This window comes from Olea europaea, chromosome 10, assembly GCF_002742605.1.
Source record: "Olea europaea var. sylvestris chromosome 10, O_europaea_v1, whole genome shotgun sequence".
In the NCBI taxonomy this organism is placed as follows: domain Eukaryota; kingdom Viridiplantae; phylum Streptophyta; class Magnoliopsida; order Lamiales; family Oleaceae; genus Olea; species Olea europaea.
Window position 1 is genome coordinate 44743216 of NC_036246.1, and position 27924 is coordinate 44771139.

A 27924-nucleotide genomic window follows, 5' to 3' on the forward strand; every position below is an offset into this window, starting at 1 on the left:
GTTAAAAATCTCTCTTCAACCCCCTACTTTTGATCCAGCGTTTTTCCTATTGCTTTAAGTTTTTGGTCCTTTGAGTATAATACTTTTGTTTTCCCTCTTGGTCTCATGTCCATTACTTTAAGGGATGTTGGAGTCTTAGTAAATCTGCCACCTTTGGGTGATACCATTTTCCCTGACATTTTGATTTCTGGTGTCGCCCCAAAATTTGACAGAAAACTCACCGAGTCTTATTCAAGCCTGCAAAACTGTTATAATCACTCGAGCGCTGAGCCTTCTCATGCTGAGCGTGTGGCCTTTCTTCATATTTAGCTTTGTAAATATATTCTGTGTGTGCCAAGCATGAAACCTTCTATGAGCTATTTATCCATAGCGCACGAATTGGCGCGTGGTAGGCCTCTGAATTTGTGTTCTTTCTTTTTGGCTGCCCTCTATAGAGACATGGTTTCTCTCCAATTCCAATTGAAGAATGGTGCATCTCCCATTGACAGTGAGCCTCTTTGGTTCACTCAAATGTGGTTGAGAGCCTATTTTCCATCACTTGGTGCTCTATCGTTTTCCCTTCATTCTGCTAAATTGCTATGGGCTAGCTATTGACCCACTGAGCCCTGTAAATATGTTCAGAATGGACATCTTTTCATTCTTTTATACTTTGAATTCAATTCCTTCTTTCTTTCCTTTTCCTCCCTTTTTAACTCCAGATTATGTGCAACCCCCATCCACCCTGGACAGTGCGAGCACCTCTCTGCTCGTTTGGGTTCAGTTTTTAATCGGGAGGGAGTTGTTTCATGATATTTTGACTGGAACCAATGCCAAAAATGGGATTGAAATATATGCTCCCCAATTTTTGGCTCGTCAACTTGATTTTGGCCAAACTTGGCCTGTTCCCCCTTGTTATTCAAGAATTTGATAGATCGCTTCCACATCATTAATAAGGCAGAGGCAGAAGTTATAGATACTCGCAATATTCTTTTGACGAGTAACTTTTCATTAGCCCCCTTCAATCCTAACCATGCCATCCATCCCCTTCTTGAACAACTCTGGTCATCAGTGAAGCGCAGATTGTTTGCAACTGATGCCAATCGTGCTTTCCATTCACTGGATCAGCCAGACATTTCTTCCACTTCTCCTGTTTTGGTCACCCCTGTGTCCATTAGGAGTCCTTCCTCTTCTACTCGTACTAAACAGTCTATTCGTCCATCTACTTCTCTTCCTACCAAGCCCCCTGCAGCTAAAAGTGCCTCAAGCCGCAAACGGCCAGCCTCAGCATCTCCCATTTTGGAGGATGATGATGATGATGACACTCCTCTCATCGTTAGGAGAAAGGTAATTAAATTAGTTTACTCACAAGCATACATTTCTATACTTGAAACTTTTCTATGTGCTGATAGTTTATTCAGATTTCTCAGAAAAGTTCAGCCTCTCCTTTGAAGGCTTTGATGTTGACAGCTCCTGCTCCATAATCCTCTGCTGAGGCTGCTTCATCCAAATCAGCTGATGAAGGGACTACGCTTAAAGAGAAACCTTCAGTCCCGGAATCCTCATCACAACCAATGGATGAGCCACCTTCTTCCCAAGGCGTCAACCCCCCAAACATCGAACCAGAAGGTAATACATTTTTGATATTTTACCTTTGCTTGTGCTATTGGTTTTTGATTTGTTGCTTTTTGAATTCTGCAGATGCTTCCATGGGTTTGCCCGTTGTGGCAAAGTCTTCTCGCCCAGACAAGGGGAAGTCCTCACAAGTGGTGGAGCCACAGGTAGTAGACTTGGCTGGGGATATGCCACCTCCCAAGGTTGCTGATAAGGCAATCTTTGCTTCACTTTTACTTCCACTTTGTTTATTGTAGTGAAAACCTTCAATGTTGGCAATTTTCTTTGCAGGATGCTGATAAGATTGTGTGTTCCATTCAGGACTTGTTCACTTCCTGGGGGCAAGTCAAGACGTCTCGTCCTGTTTCAACCAGTCGTCCTTCTGCTTCTTCAGAGGAAGATATGAAGTTCCTCAAGCAGTCAATATTTGAGTATGTATCATTTATGGATATGGACATCGGTCAGGCTAGTGCTGCCAAACATAAGGATAAGCTTGAGCATTTGAGTGCGAAGTTGGCGCAAGCACTAACACTTCTGTCGTTCAATCTTTCTGCTGATTTTAAAGCGACGTTGAAAGTTGTCCATTCTGAGATTCTCTCCTTGCTAGCCAAAAATGTCGAATTGAAGGCCAAAAGTACTCAATATCTTCGCGCTGTATCTGAAAGAGAGTCTTTGCTTCTGGAGATCAACAAAGTTGAGGACGAATTGAAAGAAATCTCTTCCGAAATTATGATTGAAGACTCTTTGATGACCAGTTTGGCTGCACAGATGAAGGAGCTTCAAGCAAGGATGGACGACTGCAAGGCGAGAATGGCTGCTAAAAAACGTAATGCCTCCCAAGGAATTGAGCGAACCAAGTTTTTGGTCGAGCAGTAATTGTGAAAAAGAAAGAGAATGTCATTCTAAGTCTAAATTTGTGGCTTCTATATTCTTAGTTTTAATGATATATTCTGGATTTTTAATTTTAAAATCACATAATATTTTATCTTTTTTCCAATATTTTAAACCATTTTCTCCTATTATTTCAATCTTTTCTAATCTAGATATTAAATTTTCTATTTCTTGTTCTGTTATTAACATATCATAATTTTTTTCATTATCTACTAATTCTATAATTCCAAAATCTATTTCATCTTCTTCAAAATCAATTTCTTCTAAATTATCTTCTTATAATAATTGATATTCTCTTTCTTTTAATAGGTTAAAACTGCTGTTATTATAAGGCTGTTGAAAAAATGCTGTTTTTCTTAATTAAACTTAAATCCTACTCAATATGGTATGGGGGCTGTTAAAAACTGCTGTTGCTGTATGGCTGTTGAATAAATGCTGTTTTTCTTCATTAAACTTTAATCCTACTCAGCACTCCCCTTAGTTTATTGTAATTTTTTCTAAGAATTCTCTATAAATCCCTTAACTTATCAAGTAAAATATAGTAAAGATATTTGTGGTTACTTTGAAGAAGATAACATAGTAGGAACTTATAGTAAAGATTTAGTTGAAATTTTAGAAATTTTAAAAGTTGTTAGATACTTTCCTGTTGAAATAAGAGAAAATATAATTAAAAAGATATTAATTGAAGAATATAAACATATATATATTAGAAGAAGTTTGTAGTGAATTAGAATTTATATTAAACTGGAAACAAAAAGATCGTTAGATTATCTAGACTTAGATTTAAAAAATACCAGTAAAAAAGTACAAAAAGTAGATAATAATATAATTTAGTGTAATTTAAATAATAAATATAAATTACACAGTTTATTTTCAGAAGATCCAAGTCAGAATTGCTTGATAGATTTAATTATAAATTTATCAAAAAATTTAGAATCAGAAAATAAAAAGACATTTAATTATTTAGAAATAATTAAAGAAAATATTAGTATTAGGGATCAAGAAATAAGAAATATAAAAGAATCATTAGATTATATTAAAAATCAAAATTCAAGTATTTTAGAAAAACTTGTTAAATTAGAAAAAGTGCCATCTAAAGTAGATTTAACATAAATAAAAAGAATTTTAGATTTTAATAAATCTAAAGAAATAGAAATAACATCTACATCAAGTGTAGAAAAAGATTTAAAAACTTTAACAAATATATTAGAAAATTTAAGTTTTAAAGAAACAGGAAAAGAGAAAGTAACTAGAAAGTTACCTAAAGAATATAAATTTTCTAGATGAGTACAAATCATTTCTTAGGAAGATCTAGAACAATAAATTAAATTAATAGAAATAATGAAGAAGTATCCACATCTAGAAGAAGCACTTCAAGCATAAGCAGAAATATAATAGAAAGCGTTTTGAATAGACCAGTACAATATAATCAAAATATAGAAGAAATCATAGACTCTCAACAAGATTATTTAAGATTTCAGACTAATGGATTAAGAATTCTTAATCCAGAAATATTATATAACGGAGGAATTTTTGAAACAAGAACACAATTTTTCAGACACAGTAGAGAAATATCAGTTCAGTGTATAGGAAATCAAGTAAAAAAATTAAATTTAATATCAGAAAATTCTAAAAGAGAATTAAAAAAGAAAAATTTTAGATTTATGCATTTAGGATTAATAGTCATAGGAATAAAAGGATTAATGAGAAAAAATTTAGGATGTAAGGTTTTAGTTACTATATATGATGAAAGAATTAGTAATATAGATAAGAGTATGATTGCTAGTACAGAAGTAAATGTGAACAATAATAATGGAATAATTTATTGTAATCCAGATTTTTTTATTAACAATTAAAGATTTTTCGGATAAGATTAAAATAGGAATTCAAATTAAAGGATATGAAGAGGTAGAAAGTGGAGACAATTTATTAATTAGTATAGGATTTTTAGGAAGATATTCAAATAATTCCCAAACAAAATATAAAATTTACATAGATAAAGTAGTAAATTTAATGAGTAGTAAATGAATTAATATGGTTAAACCTAAAGAATATTCATCAGAACAGTTAGCAGGATTAGAATGGAATATGGAGAAATTTTTAGAAAATCAAGAAACAATTATAGCACCACAGGAAGCATTAACCTATAAAGATATTCATGGAAGAACTAGTTTAAGATTTTTAGATTATAATCAAGTACAAAGACATAATAATTTTGAAGAAGAACAGAATGAATCATATCAAGATCAAGTTCCTATAGAGTTAATGGATGAAGAACTTGATAGAATAATTTATCCAAAAGAATTAGGAATGAATTTAGATAAAAAAGAATTATTAGAGTTTGAAGATCAAATGTATATTAATAAGATGATAAAAGAATCTGAATACCAATATTATGACGAATAACAGAATATAAGAATAAGAATTATTAAAAAAGATAATGATTCAGAAAATTCTGATTTAAGCTATACAAAAGAACTTGTGGAAGGTTCAAATACATATAGAACTTTTGGAGATACTCCTTTTGATAAAACAGTTAAACACGAAGCAATGATTTATGGTGGAGGATTTCCTCCAAGAGGAGCTTATCCTTTATATAATAATACAGAAGAAAAATAAATAGCAAAGGGAAGTGAAAAACCCTTAGAAAAGAAAATAGAATTTCAATCAGACCATAAAGCACAATTTTTAAATATTACAGCGCATGATCCACAGACATGGAATAATGTATTAGATGTATGGAAGAATACTATAATAGGCCATTATATTAGAAATTTTCAAGAAATGGAAACTTTAGATATATATAGATATTTAGAAACATTTTTAGGAGAAAGTGTAAAAATTATGTAGAAAGCATTTAAATTAGAAAAGAAAGAAGAATTTGAACAATTAGTTAATATGAGAAGTAATCCATATAATTTTGTTAATAAAATACAAATATTAATAACAGGAACAGATCCAAATTCAGGACATATGAGTATACAACGAAAAGCTATGAGAGATTTAGAACAACTTAGTCTTTATAAATGGACTAAAGGAAGATATGTTAAGAAATTTTTAAATGAATATCATTATTTAACTTCAATATCAGGAAATACATTTAATCAAGATATTGGTAATAAATTATTTCATAAATTACCAAGACCATTAGAATTAGAAATTACAGAAAAATGGTATCATTTAGTATCAGTAAAAGAAGAATCAGAAAAGCAATGGAGTATAGGACAAAGAATACAACATGTAATAAGATGCCTAGAAAATAAATGTGTAGAATTACAAATTCAAAAACAATTAAAGAAGACAGAATATAAATTTTGTAAAGATATTTTTACTCCACAAACTTATGGAGCTACTAGCTCTAGAAAAAATAAATATAGTAATAAAGAAAGAAAATATAAGAGACCTTTTAAGAAAAGATATTTTCTAAGAAAATCTAATAAAAGAAAGCCATATTTAGATGAAAAAAGACGTGTTGAAAAATTTAAACCAGAAAGAACCTATAAAAATAGATTTAGTTGTTATGTTTGTAATAGTAATGAGCATTTATCCAAGACTTGTTCAAAAAGAATAAATAATTATGATAAAAAGAGCACATTAATAGAATGTACTAATGAAAATTTAATACAATTAGATTAATATATTTCAGATAAAGAATCTATTTATAGTATTATATCAATAGAAGATAAAAATGCAGAAGAAAATAAGGAATCTGATTATGAAATAATAGATGAATTCTCAAATTTAAGAATACAAGAAGAATCAGAATCAGAAGAAGAATTTAATTTAATGAATAATTTAATAATAAAATGTTTACATGATTGGCAAAAATATAAACGAGCAGATAATATAGCTTGTTACTTATGTAATTGGTATCCAGTAAAAAAATTTAGAGTTAAATGTTTAGAATGTTATAAAGAAGCATGTATAAAATGTTTAGAAGGAAAAAATCTTATTGAAAAAGAAGAAATTAATACAGAAATTTTAAGAGAAAAAATTGAAATTTCAGAAGTAAAAGTTCTTAGAAAAAGAATAGAAAGTTTAGAAGAAATGCAAAAATTAATAATAAACAAACCAAAAATAATAGAACATAATAATAAAGGCAAAACAATAGAAATAGAAGAACAAATTCAAAATAAAGAATATGTTCAGGTAATATGTAATCCAGAAAAACTTAAAAGTATTAAGGTAAAATGTTACATAAGAATATGACAATATGAAATAAAGTGTTTAGAACTAATAGACTCAGGATGTAGTAATTGTATAATTAATAAGAAATTAATACCTAAACAATACATAATACATTCAAAAAGACCAATAGAAGCACAACAAATGGATTGAGAATTATATACTTATACAGAATTATTACAATCAAATAGCAAAATTAGTTTTGAAACAAATTGTGGTAGAAGCATAGAATATACTTTACCTAAAGAATCTGTATGGGTTAGACCTTTAACTATTAAAGATACAGATTTTATTATAGGATTAAATTTCTTATTAAAAGGCAATGGAAGTATTACAATTACTAAAGACTTCTTACATTTACAAAAACATACATTATTTACACCTACACAGACTAATTATTTCCCATCAGAGTACATAGAGAAGCGTGGTGAAAGTAGTAGTAGTAGTAGTAGCAATTGTAAGTGTGAAAAAAAAAGAGAATGTCAATTATTAAAAGAAGATAATTTTGAAGAAATTGATTTTGAAGAAGATGAAATAGATTTTGGAATTATAGTATTAGTAGATAATGAAAAAATTTATGATATGTTAATAACAGAACAAGAAATAGAAAATTTAATATTTAGATTAGAAAAGATTGAAATAATAGGAGAAAATATTTTAAAATATTGGGAAAAAGATAAAATATTATGAGAATTAAAAATTAAAAATCCAGAATATATAATTAAAACTAAGAATATAGAAGCCACAAATTTAGACTTAGAAGATTTTAAAATACATATAAAAGAACTTTTAGAATTAGGAGTTATTAGAAAATCAGAAAGTTCTCATAGATCAGCAGCTTTTATTGTTAGAAAACATTCAGAAATTGTTAGAGGAAAAAGTAGAATGGTAATTAATTATAAAAGATTTAATGATAATATTATAGATGATGCTTACAACATACCAGACAAAACGGTTTTAATAAATAAAATACAAAACTGTAAAATTTTTAGTAAATTTAATTTAAAATCAGGATTTTGGTAAGTAAAAATGCACCCAGAAAGTATTAAATGGACAGCTTTTACTTGTCCAGAAGGACATTTTGAATGACTTATAATGTCATTTGGAATTAAAAATGCACCTAGTATTTTCCAAAGAAAAATGAAAAATATTTTTAATAAATATAGTAAGTTTATAATAGTATATATAGATGATATTTTAGTATTCAGTAAAAATAGAAGAGAACATAGAGGACATTTACAAATAATTTTTTCAGAATTTATTAAACATTGTCTAATAATTACTAAAAAGAAAATAATTTTATTTAAAGAATTTATAGACTTTTTAGGAGTTAATATAGAAGAAGGAAAAATTAAGTTATAACCTCATATAGCTCAGAAAGCTTTAGAATTTTCAGATAAACTTGTAGATTTAAAACAAATTCAAAAATTCTTAGGATTAGTAAATTATATTAGACAATTTATAAAAGATTTGGGAAAAATTGCAGGACCTCTATATGCAAAAACCTCTCCTATAGGATAAAGATTTTTTAATCAAGAAAATATAAAGTTAGTACAACAAATAAAAGAAAAAAATAAAAACTTTACCAGAATTGGCCATGCCATTAGATTCAGAATATTTAATTATAGAAACAGATGGAAGTATGATAGGATGGGGAGCTATATTAATATGCAAGCCTAATAAATATACTGATAAAAGTACAGAAAGAATTTGTAGATATAATAGTGGAAATTATAGAGAAAAAGAAAATTTAAGTAGTATAGATGCAGAATTATTAGCCATAAATTATGCATTAGATAGTTTTGAATTGTTTATCATAACTAAGAAATAAATAACTATAAAAACAGATTGTGTAGCCATAGTCTCTTTTGTGAATAAAATGAAAATAGATTAAAAAAGAAGTAGTAGGAGAAGATGGTTAAATTTTATAGACAGAATTACAAATACAGGAATTAATATAGAATTTGAGCATATTAAAGGTAGTGATAATAAAGTAGCAGATATTTTAAATAGAATAGTAACGGATAGAAATTATTAAAATAGAAATTATTAAAATTGTTTAACATGATTTTGTTACACAGATGTCTAGACCAAGACCTTTAAGACCAGAAATTCCACCAGGGAATTCTTTTGCATCAAGTTCTTTACCACAAACTCCATTTAATCAGAACAGATCAATGTTATAAGACAGACTAAGGTTTGGAAACCAAGAACTGATTGTTTTTCCAAATAGTAATATTTCGTTTAAAATTTTACCTCATATTTCTTTATCTAGAGAAGAAAAATGTATCTTAGATAATTTATGGATTTCATATAATAAGAATCCAAAAGATCAAAAATATTTTCTTGTATGCATGAATGCATTATCAGAACATTTTAGTCAGAACAGGCAAATATTTAAATTTTATGTTGTTATTAAAGGTAAAACACCAGGAATTTTCCATTCTTGGATGGAAGTTTTAGACCGTATTAAAAATTTTCCAGATCCTCTTTATAAATGTTTTACAAGTTTTCAAGAAGTTTTACACACAGCAAGACAGCATATAGGAATAAATTTTTATTTATCTCCTTCTTTAAGAAACTATTCTGATCCTCCATTAGACTTCTTTCCGAGTAAAGATCAGAATATTTTTTGCCAACATTGTAAGTGTATGCAAAGAAATTACAAAGTTATTAATGAAGCCAACCAGAATTTTTTATTAGAAAGAACCCAACTCCAAAAAAAAGTGGCCCAACAAGAAAAAGAGATTTTGAATTTAAAAGTCCATTATCCAAAAGGTACTATGGAGCCCAAGAAATTCATAGCTAGTCCAGCCCAAACGGTAGCTGGTAAAGACTTATCAAATCCGTTTAAGGTTGTGGACTTACCAAAAGTTCAACAGACTCGGAGGATTGTTGATTTCTCTACTAAATCAGATAATCAGACTCAGCAGACTGATAAATATGCTACAGACAAAGGTAAAGAGATTTGGGATCTTTTACAACCTAGTGGAAAATTTGATTATTTAGTAAAATATTGTCCACCAGAACATTTTTCACTAGAACATTTTTCAAATAACCAAAATCTTTCACAAACCCAAGAAATTCAGTCCAGTGAAGAAAAGGGAAAAATGATTGTTCAAGATAGCCAAGAACTTTTTCAAGATGCACAAGACCCCAATCAAGATACTGTTTCCTTAGAAAAGATTTTTGAAAAAATAGAAGAATTTCAGAAACAATCTAAAAAAGAAGAAGGAATTTCTTCAAAAAGAAAGAAAAAGAAAAATGATAAAGAATTAAAAGAACAAATTAAAGAAGCAGTTAATCAAGCATTTGAGACAATTTTAAAAAAGAACCATGGAGAAGAAAAATAAATTGCAGAATGCCCAGATAAAAAGGAAAAAGATGAAGCCAGTCCTTCCAGACTTTCAGACGAAGATCCACAGAATGAAGGATACAATAATTTAGATAGTGGGATGTCATTTTTATCAGTGACACGCCATAATCTCAGTACATAATGAGATCTCCAATAATTCAGAAAAAGACAAAGTTTGCCAGAAGAAAAGAAGAAAAAGTTGAAGAATCTTTACTATAGACTTTTTGAATAATTAGAAAAGATGTCGGGATTTTTTCAAAAGAAAGACTCCCACTTAAATTATTTTTAGACACCTGTTAGACACTTGATTTGTCAGAAGCTTCTCGGTGAAGTGAGTGCATTTCCTATTAAGGGTAGAATAGACTTTTTGCTCCCAAAAATTTTTCTATTTAAAGAGACAAGTTTCATTTGGCTTAAGCAGAAGTTTACAACCTGTGTACTCTCTGCTATCTAAAAACCCTTTGAAACCTCCCCTCTAGAAAAATTTTCAATCCAAAAATATTCTACAGTAGAAATACTCTTGTGAATATTTAAGATATTCCTTTGTTCTTTAAAAGTTTTTATTTAGAACTTTAGGGACTTCCCGAAAGGGAAATCCTTAGTTGTAAATTTCTAATATGAATTTATAAATTTATGATTTATGTTATGATGTAAATATTTTTATGTTTATCCATTAAATATTTATTTTGTTTTCATTTCATCCTATGCATATAATAAAAATATAACTTGATTTTCAGAAGCCATACTGTTTTTAGATTAATCCTGAGTGACCCAGATAGGTGAAAACTGTTGGCCGGAGTAAGCCTTTTGATGTTTTCTGAAATGCCGGGGAAATGGATAAATTAATCTAGAAATTTTTTAAGGGAGTGCCACGGGTAATCTTAAAAAGGAAAATCATGTTCAAGTTTATATGTTTTAGGTGATGAAAAAAAGGGGGGATTTATAGAGAATTCTTAGAAAAAATTACAATAAACTAAGGAGAGTACTGAGTAGGATTAAAATTTAATTAAGAAAAACAGCATTTTTTCAACAGCCTTATTATAACAGCAGTTTTAACCTATTTTTAACAGTCCCGCCCCCTCTTTTTGTATATATATATGGAGATAGACGAAAAACGTTTAATTTATCAATATGTCCTTATATAACATTGTCAACATCTTTATTCAAAAGATTATAAATTGCATGTTTCATTAATGTAATAGATAATATAATTATTTAAATATAAAGAACAATAAATTGAAAAGAAAAAAATTGCTTAAATGTGATCAACAATTAGAAGAGAACAAGTCGAAGATGGGAGATACTATCTATCAATATTAAAAATCATACTAATTACTATAAATAATTGGAAGTTACTTACACTTTTCATATTTGTATCAATTTCACTAAATACAAGATCTCGATTACACAATTTTCAATAAAATTTTCAAGTATTAATGAAAATTAATATTATGTGTTCTAAAAAATAATTAATATAGTATTGAATATTTTATTATTATTGCATGATCATTTTTGTATAAACATAAAAATTGATGGTAATCCAGTTAATTATTAGATATTAATATATAAAGAAAAGAAAAAGATTTTTATCTTGATACATTTAAAATGAGAATTTTTGTTCCTCCATTCATATTAATCCCATTAAAAAGAAAACAAAAACTTTTGTTTTTGAGATTTTTCACTTTTATATCCATTTTGAAGGTAAGGTTGGTTTTTAATTTAAAATAAATATTATGGATTTTTTTTAGCTAAATGTATTTTAGATAAGATACTTTTTTTTTGTTTTTACCTTTAAGGTAAAAATGTTTATGTTACAGACAAAATGAATAATTTTTTATTTTGAAAATCATTTATGTACCTTTAGTTTACTTATAAGTAAACATTTTAAACTTAGTTGAATATATATCTTTGAATTTGATTCTTCTTCGTGACCGTCTGTACCACAAAGTTGGTCGATGTTGCTATAATGGTTGAAATAGGGTCCAACTAATGTCTAACATAAACAAATAGGTAAACAAAATATTCAACATTTAAAAAATGGGAAATACCATCAAATGGCTACTACTTTTTAATACATTAGTATATTGTGAAAATTGCCACATTTAAATGAAATTATCAAACATATTATCCATGTCAAATTTACATGACATTTAACAATTTCTTGTAACTCAATTACTATTTTCCCCCCCTTATTTTTTCCCCCTCTTTCTATCTCTTTTTAAGGGTTTGTTTGATAGCATTAAATTCCATGAAAAATATTACATCTGAGGAATTCATTTTCTACTTTGACTATTTTTATACGAAAGTAAAAATGAAGTTTGAATTTCAAATTACAATACTTAAAGCATATTTTTTGCCGAGTGAGTGGAAATCGAATTTCAATGGTTTTGTTGGTTTTTTCTTTTTCAACTTACATGGAATTGATTTGTCAATCTTTACAATCAAACGAACCTTAATTTCTTCTAGGAAGAAGTATGCCTAACTTTCTATTTTTCGAGACATAGTTATCCGACTTCATTCGAATATTGACTTGACCAAGTCACTAGATTCAATGCTTAGTGGAAAATTAAAATTTTTAAAGTAATTTTTTTTTATCTCTCGAGACAAAATTAGAGATTTAGGCCCCGTTTGGTACCCATTTTTTTCAAAATATATTTTTCTCTCTTTTCTTTGCAACCACACATTTTTTATTAAAATAATATTACACATAAATGAAAAATTTTTCCTTATTTTTCAACCACACATTTTCCATCAATTTACTATTTCAAAATGTATTTTTACACAAAAATGACTCCCAGACACCCTCTTAGAGTAGTGTATTCAATTGGAAATTTTAAAAGATTTTAATGAACTTTTTAAGTGATGACTTATGTAAATTTTGTGGATTTTTATTTTTTATTTTTAGATTTGAATGGAATTAGCGGAAGTATAAACTTCTATTGACTTTCATTTTAAAATTATTATAGACTTCTGTAAAATTCAAAAGATTTTTGAAAACTTTTATTTAAAGCAGAATTCATGTGGATCTAGTGTAATAATATAAAATTTTTATATACGAGGGGTGATTCCCACAATACCCTTTCCCCTCCTCATATAATAAAAAATTATTTTAAAAAGAACAAAAATTAAAGATTTTAATTAAATAAATAATATAGAAAATCAATATATTTAAATTTAGTTATAAATTTGCCATATGAAATTTTATAATTTAATTAAAAAATATATTTTTCACAAAAAAATAATGAGAAAGAAAAAAAACTATAAGAATTTAATTTAATTTTTTCATAAAAAAATAGAGACAAACTATATGTATGTGAGAGAGAGAGAGAGAGAGATAATCAATAGAAAAAATAAATTCTAATTCTAATTCTAATATTCGTGGAAAGAAAAAGAAAAGAGAAATATTGAAGAAAATACATATTACATATATTTTTTCGAAAGTCTCCCAAAATTTTGGGATTAATGAGAAACAAATTTTGAAATATTATAGGAATACTTTCTATTTAAAAGTTAGTACCCCAGAAAAGTCTATATAAGTCATTAAAATTTGAATACCCCGAAATTTATGAAAATTTCTAAAAAGTTTTAATTGAATACACTGTGACTTTTAAAAATCTATAAAATTTCAATTGAATACACCAATACTTTTAGAAAATCTAAAAAACCTACATTAAATATTCCTAAACTTTTTAAACCTCAAAAAATCTTTAAAAGTCTTAAGTGAATACACTCTTCTTAATGTATATGTTTTAAATAGTATATATGCCCTCGTTTGGCCTACATTAATATTCATTCCATTACATTTTATTTTTCTCTCTCTCCTATTTTTAATCACACAGTCTTTCATAAAATAATATTACATGTGAATCGAAATTTTTTCCTTCTTTTTTAACTATTCATTTTTCAAAAAAAATATTATTCCATCCATTTTCATTTCTACAAAATAGGGGTCAAACGGGGGCATATATATATATATATATATATATATATATATATATATATATATATATAAAGACCGCTAATTATTTTTATGTCTATAAATTGTTGGTGCTGTAGACTTATTTTTTCACTATAATGTTTACAATTTAATCTTATAGTTTTGTAATAAATGAAATTTCTAATAAATATTATCCTCATTTTTGTTATGTATAAACATTTTATCAGTTAGATATCAAAGCTCGTTAGGCCGTGGGTAGGAGCGGATTAGAAAGGTGGAGTGGAGAGAGGAGTGAAATTTTTTTAAATTCTTTTTTAGTGTGTTAATATGCATTTAAATCCTTTTAAAGAAATTTATATTTATTTTTCGAAAAGTTATGTGACTCATTTGCAATTTGTTCTTATTTCTTGTATTTTATGTTTTTTTTTTCCTTCTTTTAGTTAATTAAAAAATGGCAAATTCCTTATTTAATGGACAAAATGAAGGAAGTTGCGAGTTTTTCTATTGAAAGATGGGCGATAAATTATATATAAAAATTAACAGTATATTTAGCCCTTGTTTGGTTCCCATTTTTTTCTCATTAAAATGAAAAATATGATTGTTATGCATTACATCAAGTCACCAGATTTGAATTTCTATCTCTTGTGTGGGACTCGTAACGACTATATTTTTCATTTTCATTCTTTCAAAAATGAGAAACAAACAAGGGCTTATTATATTTTACATAGATTGGGGATGAAAAGTATAAGAGCTTGTTTGGACTCGATTTTTTCACTCAAAAAATTGATTTTTTGAACGTTATTTCACTATTCCAACCGTCATATTTGATTTCTTTTTTCACAGGTGGACTCTACTTTTCTCCTAACAGTCAAAAAATCAATTCTCAAAATCACTCACAAACAGACTCTTAAGTTTTTAATTTATAAATAGAGAGAATAGAAATATGATTAAGCTCCTGTTTGACAATGATTATTTGAATTTTTTTAATATATTTATTTTTAATCAGACATTCACACAATAAAATATTTTATTTTTAAATTTAAATTTTTTTTATTTTTTAATCATATATTCTCCTAAAAATTATTATTTAAAATATTAGTTTTCTTCAATAATGTTGGTCAGACTGGGCCTAAAAATGACGTTTGAATGATTTATAATTGTGGTAAAATGGAGTACAAAATGGAGGTTAATCGTAATTCAACGAAAGTCAAAGCCAATCGTCCTAGTCAGGGAAAGAACGTTCTAAAAGAATATGTAATCACAACCGTTGAGTCATGGCGCCCATCCAAAAACAGCACTTCAGCCGTCAATTGAGTTCACGTTTCGGAATTGCGCCACGTGTCTCCGTACGCTCACCCCCCGCGCGACACGCCATTAAACTCGATTTGGAATCCGGGTTTGAAGTCCGCACAATAAAATCCCACCCGAGAGAGAAAGTGAGATTTTGGTTCGAAGTGTGAAACGTTGACATGAAGACAGAGTGAGCTGTGTTTCGATTTGGAGCTCCAGTATCTGGAACTGGAAACTTTGCTTAAATTTGTGTGAGTTTCTCGTTTCACTGGAATTGTGAATTTCTGATGCTTAGTTGTGTGTATTTCTGTTTCTTTTTTGTAAATTTGAGGGTGAAAATTTGTCTTTGGAGGTTAGGGTTCTGCGAATTTTCAGAATTTTTTATGTTTTTACTGCTGCTTGAGTTGAGGAAAATCTTTTGGTTTTAGGTAATGACTGCGGTGAGATACTGTTGGCCTTGTTTGGGCTTGTAGTTCTCTCCACGACTCCGTGTCCTAGAATTCAGTTTAGATACATGTAATTCACACACACACACACACACACAAACACACAAACACTTACTTGCCCACGTAGGAGTAAATTTATGCATAGGTTTATATTCGGTAGTTTTTCCTTTTATTCTTCTACAATTTATTGATTTAGTATTCTGGTTTGCCAATTAAATTTTCAATATTATTCTGTTTCTTTCTTTATTGATTAACGCAGTTTAGTTTATCACAAGGGAAGGTTTTGTTGAAGTTCCGAACTGGGAGGTCAATGGGTGAAGGAGAGGTGTCTGAGAAGCCTGAGGCAGCAAATGTGAATGATGAGGGGGTGGAAAAGATTGAGGCTGTGACGGAGAAGAATGAGCAGCAAAATGGAGTGACAGAAGTAGTTGAAGATAAAAAGGATGATGGGAAACTTGAGGTGCAAAAAATGGATGCAGACAAAGAAGAGATCAAGGAAAGCAAGGGAACTGAAGAAAAAGAAGTGGAGGAGGAAAATTTAGCAGGGGGAACCAAAGAAGAAGGAAATGAAGATACAGGAGAGGAAGAGCTTGGAACCTCAGCAGATATGGGGAAGGAAGCAACCAAGAACAAGGCAATGGAAGATGACTCTGGGGATATCCGCAAGGAGGAGACAGATGATAAGGTTGAAGAGGGCGCTGGTGGAGCAAAAGGGGAAGAAAAACTGGAAGAATATAAAGAGAAAAAAGGCTCGAAGAAGCGGCCTAGAACAAAAAGTAGTGCTGCAAAAAAAGTAAAAAATAAGGTGAATGAAGCTGAAGAGAAGAAAGAGAAGGATCTGAAAACCTCAACTGAGAAAAAACCGAAAGAGCCTAAAACCCCTATAGAGAAAAAAGAGCCTATAAGCCCTACAGCTTTTGCTATTCAACGTCCTGTACGTGAACGGAAATCTGTAGAAAGGTTGGTCGCCATTGTTGAGAAAGATACTGCTAAGGAATTCCGAATTGAAAAGGTGTGCTTTCTGAATTTTTTCCTGTCTTATTTTCACTCATTAAGTGGATTAAATATAATGCTGCAATACATTCATGAAGTTCATTGACTTTATCTCTGAAGATTTACTTTGTGACGTACCAGTGTTCGTTTGCAGGGTCGTGGAACTGCACTGAAAGATATTCCTAATGGTACACTTTTTAAAGTATTTTGATGCCTCCACTTCATCCAAACATGTGATCAGCTTACTTTTTCATGTTGCAATTTGTCAAGAGTTCCATTAATATGATTTTGTCATGGCGTCACCACACCACTTCTTAATTACACTTCTTAGTAAACCTGTATAATGAGTGAATTTAAGTTTTTGGGATTATCTAAGACTGTTTATGGGGTAAAATAGAAGTTGAACGACTGTTAAGATTTATTTTGATGCTTGATGCACCTTGCTGGCTTCGTGCATTTTTTCCTTGAATTCTGGTGCAGATCATAATGTAGAGATAATTTGACCAAATCGCCAATCAGAGTAGAAGAGAGTTCACAGACCCCTTCAGAAATACTAAATTACTACCAAATAGCACATTAATCAACCAAAACTTATGTTTCTCCGTCCTGTGTGTTGTGTCAGATTTCATGGCCTTTTAGAGTAGCTTTTCTTTATCTAATTATACACACTGATATTTGGGATTAATCTTTTATAATCCTACTTCCTATGCGTTTCTAGCTCATCAAATCAATGAGCTACTTTATGGACAGATGAATGCAGCTACTCATCGAAGATAGTCAATAAATCTTGTTTTAAAAAAATTGGGGAACTCTCTATTGCATTTGTGCTAGTCATTTCCTCTTAATAGACAACCTCATATATGGTTCATGGGGTTCTGGATAAATTATCCAAGCTCGCTGAAAAATGGACAGGTCCAATGAGTATTGATTATTTGTTGCTTGTTTTTGTCTAGAGTCAGCTAAGATGAGTATACACTATATAGAGGAAGGCAGGCCTTTAAAATGTGAGAAAAATAGTATTGGGATGTGATAATGGATTTGAATGCCAGCTTGGGTGGGCAAGGTTTATTTAATTCTCTTTCAAATTTTACTTCCTCTTCTAACTTTGAGGTTTGGCAGGTATTGAGGGTGAGTTTGGGGGCTAATATACTGAGCCAACAACAAAAAAATGCCGCCAATAGCATGACATATATACGTACCTTATGGGGTTCTACTAACTGTCAACATATTAAGCAATACTCTAAAAACTTAGGCAAGAAGCGGCATTTCACTTTTTCTATGTGGTGGATTGGGCCTTGTATACCAAGGGAACAAGTCTTCTTGTTTAAATTGAGTCCATGAGGACCAGAACAGCAGGTTCTATTACTTCTCTCCATGCTTTCCCTCATGCAGTATATTAAAATCATGGGGCTTTCTGGTCACTGGCTATCAATCTATTGAGAGCCACCTTTGTAACAGCAAAAGTTGTGACCAGGATATTCTTTGATAAATTTGCTCAAATAAAATTATGCCCTTGTTGGGATGACTCTTCGAAACACGGTGAGAATATCTTCCCCCCACCCTAGTCTCATCTGTAATCAAAGTTAACTCCTGTGCTTGATTTGTTTTAATTTTGAGTATTATGTTTCTTCTGTTCCATTTGTACTAAATCTTCATTTATTTTATTGTAAATCAATTTTTCAATGATTTCAGTTACATGGCTGTACAAACATTCTATTGTTTTCTGAACCACATTTGTGTTTCAGTGGCATACAAATTGTCAAGAAGGAAGAGTGATGACACTTCCAAGTTGCTGCATACTATTCTTTTTGGACGGAGGGGAAAAGTAATGCTTTGAGTTCATAGTTAATATTCTGGTGTTCCTTTATGTTTCATTTGGGTCTAGAATCGTTTTTCTTTGTCCACAATGCAGTGTTCTCGTCAGTTTGATAATCAATTCACGTTGAAAATGGCTGGAATTTTCATTTTCCTTAAATTTTAAGAAAATATCTCTGGTGTGTCATGTCGTGCATCTGAAAAACTTTATGGTTTAAAGTTGTTAAGCATATCGTGTCTTCTGATACCTTAATGCGTTTTGAATATTATGGTACTATTACCAAAGCAAATAAGTCACAATTAGTTTTACTTGCAAACATTTGGCTCCCTAAGTACTTAATTTTTGGACCATTTTCTTTTTTAATTGTTATTTTCTATTATTTTTGTTTGATGTTGACATTGAAGTTGAGTTATATAATCCTGAGTTTTGCTTAAGCAAATGATGTTAGCAACAATATTCACCAACCTTTTGCCACTTCCTGCCAATTTACTTTGGTATTTAAAGTAAATTTGGTGCTCCTAATGTGCTTTTCTGGCAGCTATAAAATGTTGATATGCTGTAGTTGGGTCCATTTCATGCTCTTGTTGATAACTTCCGATATTTGACTCATGCTTATACTTCTGTCTAATTATGCAGGCAGCTGATATCAAGAACAACATATCTAGATTTTCTGGATTTGTGTGGCATGATGATGAGGTAAAGAAGAGATTATGTTTAGTTATCTAGTGATTGTACAATATCTATTTATAACTTCTTTGAAACATAGGCATAGCTCAGCATTTTCAACATGCGTGTCTTAGGAAAAGCAAATGAGGAAACTAAAAGAAAAACTTGACAAGTGTGTCAAAGAAAAATTGGTGGAAGTCTGTGATGTTCTCGATATATCAATTTCCAAGTCTACTACAAAGAAGGTATGCAGAGATCTCTCTGCTTCACATTAACCTGGAAATTATACATTTGCTTTCTTACTTCTTTGCATAGCACCTCCTCTCATTGCACATTTCTTCATATGTGCCTTTTTATTCTTAGATACACTAGTGCATTTGTGTTGTAGATAAATTTTTAACAGTATGGTACCGCTGCCATTTTATAATATTTATGGGATGTACCATTCCTCTCCTTCATTTCTCTGACTACAAGATTAAAATTCAATGTCATTCATCATGCATCCAGGAAGACATGATCGTGAAGTTGATAGATTTTTTGATGGATCCTCGTGCAACAACCACTGACTTGCTTGCTGAAAATGAACAGGTTCAACACAAAGTCCAATCTTTCTTTTTTTTCCTTTTCGCTTGGCTTTTTTATATTTACAAATCTCATGTATGCCAACCAGTCGGACAAGGAAAAAAAGCGCAAGAGGTTCAGTAAAAGCAGCATATCAGCATCTGGGAATGCATCTTCAAAAGGTTCTGCCAAGGTATTCCCTTTCTTGTTAATTGTAGATTGGACAAATTTTAGAACGATAAGGTTGGAGTAAATTATCAAATTCTGGCATTATAATCTTTATACATCACTGTCTGTAGATTTGTACTGTGGGTGTTGTTAGTTCAATCATATAAGAAAATAAGTTAGTTCGAATTTTACCCGGTTCTTGACTGACTCCTATTATGGCACTTTAGCGTGTGTATATGTAGATATTGAATGTAGTGTGTCCCGTTGCATGGGGTGAGTTGCAAACTTGAAGCATTTGCACTATTTTGTTAAAACTGTAATATGTGCGAGGTAGAACTTGCAATGACAGTGGGATGTGGTCTATAAGCATATAAATTGATAACAAATTATGCAACACGAAAATGTCTAGTCAACCACAAAAGTCAGATAAGCTATTCAATTTAAGATGAATAGGGTGCTGTTTGATTCTGGCAAACTATGCTTCTAAATTCTCCTCTTTACTTTGTAGAACATGGTTTGGAATACAGCATGCGGACATTTCCATTTACATGTTTACAGGGAGAATAAAGTCAACATAATTGGGATTCAGGGTCTGCCCCGAACTCTGAAATATAGTAAAATAAAATTAGAGAGGAAATGATGCCAAATGAATCCTCTGTTTTATATGGATAGAAGCTAGCACAAATCATGGAGGCTATCTGGGGTTCCATTTGATGTTCGGAACTCTCACTTTATAATTTGGCTTTTGTTTATTATAACTTCGCCCTTTGTAATCTTTCTCGCTTTAGATATGAATACAAATAAAAAATGAAAGCACGCTTGCTTATCATTGACTATATATTCTTCGTAAATGTAATCTCAGTGGTCAATCAAAGAAATCACAGTTACTAACATCGTGGAAGATGTATTGGACTTCAGATATTAATCTTTATTTCTGGTGTATTTTCAGAGTCAAAAGAGAACTGAGAGTGCATCTGAAAAAGGTGGGGAGAAAAAGAGCATGCCTGAATCTGATGACGAAACAGAAGAACAGAAAGATGAAACACATGAAGAGGAAACTGTTAATGGTGTTACTGAACGATCTGAAAATGAGATGTCTGATCAAGGAGAAAGTGAGAAGGAAAGCGCATCCGAAGACAAGTCCGATGAGGACAAAGGAAATTTAAAGCAAGGTAAAACAAAGTCTCCAGCAAAGAAGGGATTTGCTGAAAAAGCCAAAACTAAGAAAGTTACAATCTCTAAGAAGGCTACTCTGCCTAAAAAGGCACCTGCAAAATCACCATCAAGTCGCTCAAAATCCAATAATGATACAAGTGCAAAGAATTCTTCGGGTAAGAAGAATAATGAAGCAGTTAAGAAGTCATCAACTCTAAAGAAATCTGCGTCAAAGGAGACAACTGGTGAGAATTGTGGTTTATTTTTCTTTGATTGGACTATATGGTTGCAAGAGAATCTTGATAGTTTAATCATTTACAATCCCTAAATCTGAACATCCTGAACCGCCCGCTTTATGGCTCGGACCTTCTGTGAGGGCCTTTTCATGAGAATCCATTTTCTAAAGCTTTCTTGTTTCTGTCCAATGAAGGGAAGAAGGTTGCGAAGAGTAAAGGCAAGTTCAAGGAGGACAAAGTAATCCCAAGTGACGATGAACTTAAAAATTCAATATGTGAGATTCTCTCGGAGGTGGACTTCAATACGGTGAGGATATGAAGTTCTCTGTTCCATTGTCAAATGGTTTTTGATTTCAAAATATCCTTCTCTCTTCAGTGTTTATGTGGGAGAAGAGAGAACCGAAGATAAGATTGTCTTTTGAACTTCTTATACTGATTTGGACCTCACCACCACATTCTAAACCTGAAACCTTCACATGTGGGAAACTATGCTGTTGTTTTGCTTCCTCAAATGTTGCTTGGTACTGGCTGTCTTTCTGAGAACTTATAAGCAGTTGTTTCCCGAGAAATCATCTAAAAGAATTGTGGACTTCTAATCTCCAAACTTATATTATATGCTTTTCTCTGCAATCGAGTTAAGAGGTGAAATACAGGACCAACTTGTTTGGCATGACATTTATTTGTGTTATTCAAGTGAACTTTTAGTTACCGTTTCTTTTTGTTCTGCTTCTCAGATACCCTATGTACCTTTTTTTTTTGCAGGCCACCTTCACTGATATTCTAAAGCAACTAGGTAAGCTTTCAATATTTAATTTTACAATCTTTAAGCCATACAACAGGTAAGAATCCCCTGCACCTTTTCATTGTCTTTTTTTCTAGGATGGGGTTGGCGTAGACAAAGATTATAGGATGTTAGATTCTTTTTAGTGATTATGGCACCAATTTGACATGTGTGCAATTGTCCCTTTTTCAGTTACAGCGGCAATAGAATCTAAAAGTTTCTTGTTTTTTCTTAGTATTTCATACTGGTTGAAATTCTGAGACTCCTTACTGTTTCAGCCAAGCGATTCAATGTGGACCTGACGCCAAGAAAATCATCAATAAAGCTCATGATTCAGGCTGAGCTGACAAAACTAGCCGAAGAACAAGACGAAGAGGATGAAGGTGATGCTGAGAAGAATGTTGAACAATCATCTGGCCGAGGTGTACATGCCTGATGACCTAAGAAGAAAACTCGAAAGATGAAGCCTATCATGTCTGTAGCTCCATCGTCATAATTTATGTTGATCTTGCCACTGTAGTTATATAACCACACCTCCAAGTTAAGCCAGCTATAATTTGTGTTTATCTTGCCGCTGTAGTCTGTAGCTCTATAACCGCATCTCCGAGTTAAGGCAGCTGTAATTTGTTGTTAGTGTTATTAACTGGAAGCTTCTTGTTCCATAGAAATTCATCGAACTATAAATGCTGCACACTGTAGCTTGCTATGTACAATTATCACCTTGAATGGGTTATCGGCACTGACTGTAGAATTTTGTCTCCAAATACATGTATATGGTTTTGTGTTGATTTTAAATAGCTTGGAACATCAACTCTCTCTCACCCTCAATAGTTAATATGATCTCAAGGCAAAAAGCATTTGTAATCGATCTGTCTTGGAAATTTTGGTTTCTTAATGGAAATTTTGCGATTTCATTGAATTACACGTAGTTCCAATCAGTAAATAAATTTATGGTAATGAAGTCAACTCGTCTTTCGTCACTGCATTATTGTACGTACAGCCAAGACATGTACAGAAAATTTTTGCACATAGCCCATACAAGATACACAAATGCAGGTGTGGATAGATTATTTTTTGTAATATTTTAATTCACATGGGGTGATCCTATGTGAGTATCTGTAAGGTTCCTACGTATTATTTTTTTTGTACAACCAGCTTTTCTCTAGTGCGTAACCTGTCAGGGACGATAATCAAGGTAAAAGAAACAATAGATCGTAATTGAAAGAAGAGAAGGAAGGAGAAGAAAATTACAAAATTTGACTGTAATTTACTAATAATTCAACGCGATATAAAGTGTTGATTTTAATCGGATAAGATGTTCGATATAAAATCCGAAAAGAAGTGTTCTTACTTCTTACTTAAGTAGTGGATTAACTGTGAAAAGCTTAAGTGGAGCACTCATTACTAAATTAATTTACTCTTGAATAAAGACAAACCAACTTTTTAACGTGTTACAACCTACTAATCTTCGGTGGACCTAAGATTAGACCAGGCCACCTTCTAACCCTCATTTTTTTATTTTTCAATATTTTATCTGCTTTTTAATAAGATTTTTCGAAAAAAATCTATTTTTCACTTGAAAAAATTTCTCCCCAACAACCTCTAGAGTTAACATAATTTTTTTCAAAAAAAAACTTACTACATATATATCAAATTTTATAGGTTACATAATGTCACATGTCATTTTATTATTTGTCAATTTAAAATACAATTAATTTTTTTATTCAATATATCATTTTATGTAATTTTTTATGTGCTATTTTTATATACAAGAAGCATAGTCGACAGCGGCTTTCAAAAGTATCCCTAACAAGCTGTATAAAAATAAAAAGGCAGAAGAAGTCTTTGCAAGTCTGCCAAAATCTTGGACCAAGAGGGCTACGGTCTTGTCAATTGCAGTAGGTCAGGAGGTGGCCCGGCCCTTGTCTCTTTGCAATCACTCCATATCACAATTTTAAAGCGCGCCCGCCACCATACTTCATTATTATTGACCATTGAACTTTGCTACGATAATTTTCTGTATACACGATATTCTGCCATTGGATTGGAACCAATGCAATGTTGCCATCATAGCATCTATAACTTGTACAAGGTGATTCACTTTGTACAAGTAGTTTAATTCTTGACGATTCTATTCCTTCCATTAACCAAGCAATGCACAAAATATCACCAATTCTACTTTAAATTCTTCCATTAGTGGTTCGTTTGAAATATGCAAGCAACCTAAGCCATCAAGTGGGGGGGCGGGGGCGGGGGTTAAATGGTAAGCTCAAGAGGCGTGTCAATCCTACTTCGACTCCCAAGAAGTCGCAGCATAACGAGAACTATTATTACATACCCGAAATACTATTAAAATAAAAATTCCAAAATTCAATTTAAAAATCATATGATGTGTCACCAAGCACTAATTTCAAAAAGAAAGCATTTTAACAACCATACTCGATATACTAACTTCAATCACTTTGAACCTCAATATCCATGAACTGTAATTACACTAGTCTGATATGTTGTAACAGTTCTTAAACCCTGTTTGGCCCCCATTACGGGGAAAATTTAATGTATAGAATAGTGTTTTTTGAAAAATGAGTGGTTGAAAAAGAAAGAAAATTTTTCGATTTACGTGTAATATTATTTTATGGAAGATTGTGTGGTTGAAAATAGCAGAGAGAAAAATAGAATGTAATGTAATGTAATTTAATGAAAATCAAACAAGTGCTTAGTCGACTGTTTGATCATGTACAAGATCTGAGGTACAAGTTGCGACTCAATTTTCATAATTCTTTTATGCCCAAAACTAAGAAACTATAATCCCAAGTAACAAAAATCAATAGAAAAACAGCCAAGAACATCTACTTCATGTCAAAACCAAACTCAGAGATACACATATATAAACATGAAATATATTTCATATTTCAACATATACTACTATGTCACATCATTATCAAGAGAAATCAATACAACAGAAGCAAATCAAATTACCTTGGTCTTCCACTGGCAGTTGAAGACCCGGATCCGATATGGTAACCCGACCCAACTTTTCCGGAACCACTGCCACCCATCTGATTGTACCCGTAAACTTGTCCCTGCTGCATCTGATGCCCCATCATTCCATACATCCCCTCATAGCCACCCCCAGAAGTCCCCATATTTACCACACTGCCATTTCCCCCACCGCCGCCGCCTTCCTTCTCCCCTCTTCCAGCCATTGCACTCTTCTCCCCCTCCATATCACGAAACCTCTGCAAGTAAATCTTCAACGGCTCGACGTATTCCTCGAATCCTAAAGTGGTCATCGCCCAAAGTAAGTCATCGCCGTTGATTGTCTTCCTTTTCTCCCTCTGGCACTTATCGGACGCCTCTCCGGTGATGAAGCTGATGAACTCGGATACGCACTCTTGCACCGTTTCTTTTGCATCTTTCGATATCTTTGCGTTCGCGGGTAGTGCTTTTTTCATGATTCTGCTCACGTTGGCGATTGGGAGAAGCCTGTCTTGCTCTCTTGGGGAGGTCTCATTGTTATGCGAGTTGTGGTCTCTGTTTCCTCCCGATTCATTATCAGAATCCGCCATTTCTTTCTTCCAAGAACTCACACGATAGTGAAAATTGAGGCGCTGAAGAGTTTCTACTACTGTAAAACAGCAATTTTAGGTAGGATTCTCAGAATCTTGGTATAAATGAGCTGCCTAGATACCAAAGCTGCTTTGAACTCACAATCGTAAGGTTTATATTGATCATTCACAGGGTTTGATACCAGAAAGGATGTTAAATTCCACAGATATTGGAAAAATATCAAAAAATTTGGACCAAAATAAAATATAAAAAAAGCGGATGAAGCTCAAAAACTTTGGTTTACATATTCAATCATAAACTCTTTCATTCCTAACAGAAAAAATATAAAACAAAAACTTCACAGATATAAACTACACAAATCGTTACGAAATTCAGAAGTAAAATCGGTGGAAATACTTAAAATAATCTACGAAAAATGAAAATTCAGAAGCAAATTTCTCCGGCTAATTCGAAAATAACGTAATTCCACAGAGAACTTTTTTAGAGAGGGAGAGTGAAGAGGAATTCGGCGTGGAGAGAATGCGAGGTCCGTTGGATCAAATGCTTCAATAATGAGATCTTAGAGTACACGTGGACGCAACTGAACCGCTGGTTTGTCGATAACAATAGGACGAGTTTCCCATCTCACGATCGATCGTGAGTGGAGTAATCTGCACCATTGATTTCACATCTGGTACGTGTGTGGCTGTTAATGGATTTCTATTTACCCAATGGGAATTGGCATCATTGCTTACGTGGGCCGCTCTTCATTTCTTTCGTCAACCCTAATTTTCATTTTTCTTTTAATTTTTTAGAGTAATACTATGGCGAGTAGTGCAAATCGCTAGTTGGCATCAATTAAATGATTTTTTAAATTAATAATTATTTTTTGCTTATAATTTTTACAAAATGGAATTTCCATATTTAATAGATAATTTGTTTAATTACTTTTTTCGCCTAGTATTTGCTTGTTTTAACTCCACTTACGTTTCTATAATATGGTAGATCCAAAATTCGATAGGTTGACAATCAGCATAAATCTTCTCTAACCTTGTAACATGAATCACGAAATATAATTTGTTCTAGCGTTTTCTCGTATTGACACATCTCTTAGATTTTAAATTTTTTTTAACATATTATTAATAGAATATTGATGAAGCATCACCTATCAGTCCTCCAGTTTGGTACACATTAATGTAAAAATGAGAATGAAAAATATAGTCGTTATGAATCCCACACAAGACATAAAAAGTCAAATATAGTGGTTTGATGTGATGGATAACGATCATATTTTTCATTTTAATAGGCACATAATGAGAAAAAAACGAGGTCTAAATTTGTAAAATAAAGAAAAATATATAGCCATAGGCAAGGCAAGTCAAATGATTAATATACAAATGTAATATGGTAATATGGCCAACCGACTTAGCAACCGTAATACTGTCTCACTTTCATAGAAACTTTCTTTTTCTTTTAATGAGAGTGAAAGTGATTTAACTGTTGTAAAGTTCTTATTCAAAAGTAGTTTTTTCCCCCTTCTTGTAAAGTTCTTATTCAAAAGTGATTTTTTCTTTTTTTTTTTTTATTCTTGTAACATTCTTAGTCTATAAGAAACTTAAAAGTTGAGTTGATGGTTTTTTTAGTTAAAGAATAAATTCTTTTGTAAAAAATTAGATATTCCTTTCTTTATCTTTTCCTTTAAGGGATAATTGATGTTTTTGAATATACGAAAATAATTTTTTTCAAAAGTCTAAAGAAATAGTCTTTTATTTGATTAGCTATATTTAAATCACTTTCTTCAAAATGAATGACGCATGTTCTTATCTTTTTGTTACAACTTATAAGTATGATGAATACATCGAAATACCATTCACTTTTAAAACGATATGAAAGAAGAGTGTCTGACTCAGCCCACTAACAAAATTTTGATTATGCGATAAAATCAATAGAGCGAGTCGTCTACACGTAGAAAGCCTTGTTGTTTCAAAGTCATGCAGAATAGTATCAGCATTTTCTTCATCAGAGATTATTCACAAGTCAAACTGAGGAAATATATATAATGGAGACATAATCATAATTTGGATGAAAGGTAAAGTTTCTTGTTCTCATTTTCGTTTTACTGTGTACTATATAGCTGGTCCAACAACTGGTTATAATAAAATTCCCAATTTTGGCACATACTGGAACTAGAATTGTCAATTGGATGAGCGAGCCCAGTCCAGCCAAATAAAAGACGGGGAGTAACGTACTGGACATAAGCGCTCCTTTGTTGACGACTGTGTATCTTCTACCTTGTATATGATGG

At 31.4% G+C, this 27924-nt stretch overlaps 2 protein-coding genes across 6 annotated transcripts; one reads left to right on the forward strand and one right to left on the reverse strand.

Moving 5' to 3' along the window:
• Nucleotides 1-15354: 15354 nt before the first annotated feature.
• Nucleotides 15355-22867, forward strand: LOC111402482 (DNA ligase 1-like). Of its 5 annotated transcripts, none has more exons than XM_023030828.1 (12): nt 15355-15499; nt 15959-16706; nt 16842-16875; nt 18433-18512; nt 19140-19199; nt 19304-19414; nt 19677-19757; nt 19840-19923; nt 20848-21298; nt 21484-21596; nt 22052-22082; nt 22349-22867. In XM_023030828.1, the coding sequence occupies exons 2-12, from the start codon at nt 16005-16007 to the stop codon at nt 22504-22506; spliced, it is 1905 nt and encodes a 634-aa protein (XP_022886596.1). In that variant the 5' UTR covers nt 15355-15499; nt 15959-16004; the 3' UTR covers nt 22507-22867. The 5 variants fall into 5 exon arrangements, with proteins under 5 accessions (XP_022886596.1, XP_022886597.1, XP_022886595.1 ...); XM_023030829.1 differs by having other exon boundaries at nt 15356-15499; nt 15975-16706; XM_023030827.1 differs by having other exon boundaries at nt 15363-15499; nt 15954-16706.
• Nucleotides 22868-24819: 1952 nt separating this feature from the next.
• LOC111402484 (nuclear transcription factor Y subunit B-3-like) lies at nt 24820-26180 on the reverse strand. Its single transcript, XM_023030834.1, has one exon. It carries the CDS (start codon nt 25637-25639, stop codon nt 25046-25048), a length of 594 nt encoding a protein of 197 aa, XP_022886602.1. The 5' UTR covers nt 25640-26180; the 3' UTR covers nt 24820-25045.
• Nucleotides 26181-27924: the final 1744 nt, after the last annotated feature.

Bases quoted from the DNA above. Each gene is read 5' to 3' on its own strand.
- LOC111402482 (XM_023030828.1), top strand. From the start codon at position 16,005: ATGGGTGAAGGAGAGGTGTCTGAGAAGCCTGAGGCAGCAAATGTGAAT. The intron at 21,299-21,483 runs GTGAGAATTGTG...TGTCCAATGAAG, and splicing joins TGCGTCAAAGGAGACAACTG to GGAAGAAGGTTGCGAAGAGT. The intron at 21,597-22,051 runs GTGAGGATATGA...TTTTTTTTGCAG, and splicing joins CGGAGGTGGACTTCAATACG to GCCACCTTCACTGATATTCT.
- LOC111402484 (XM_023030834.1), bottom strand. From the start codon at position 25,639: ATGGCGGATTCTGATAATGAATCGGGAGGAAACAGAGACCACAACTCG.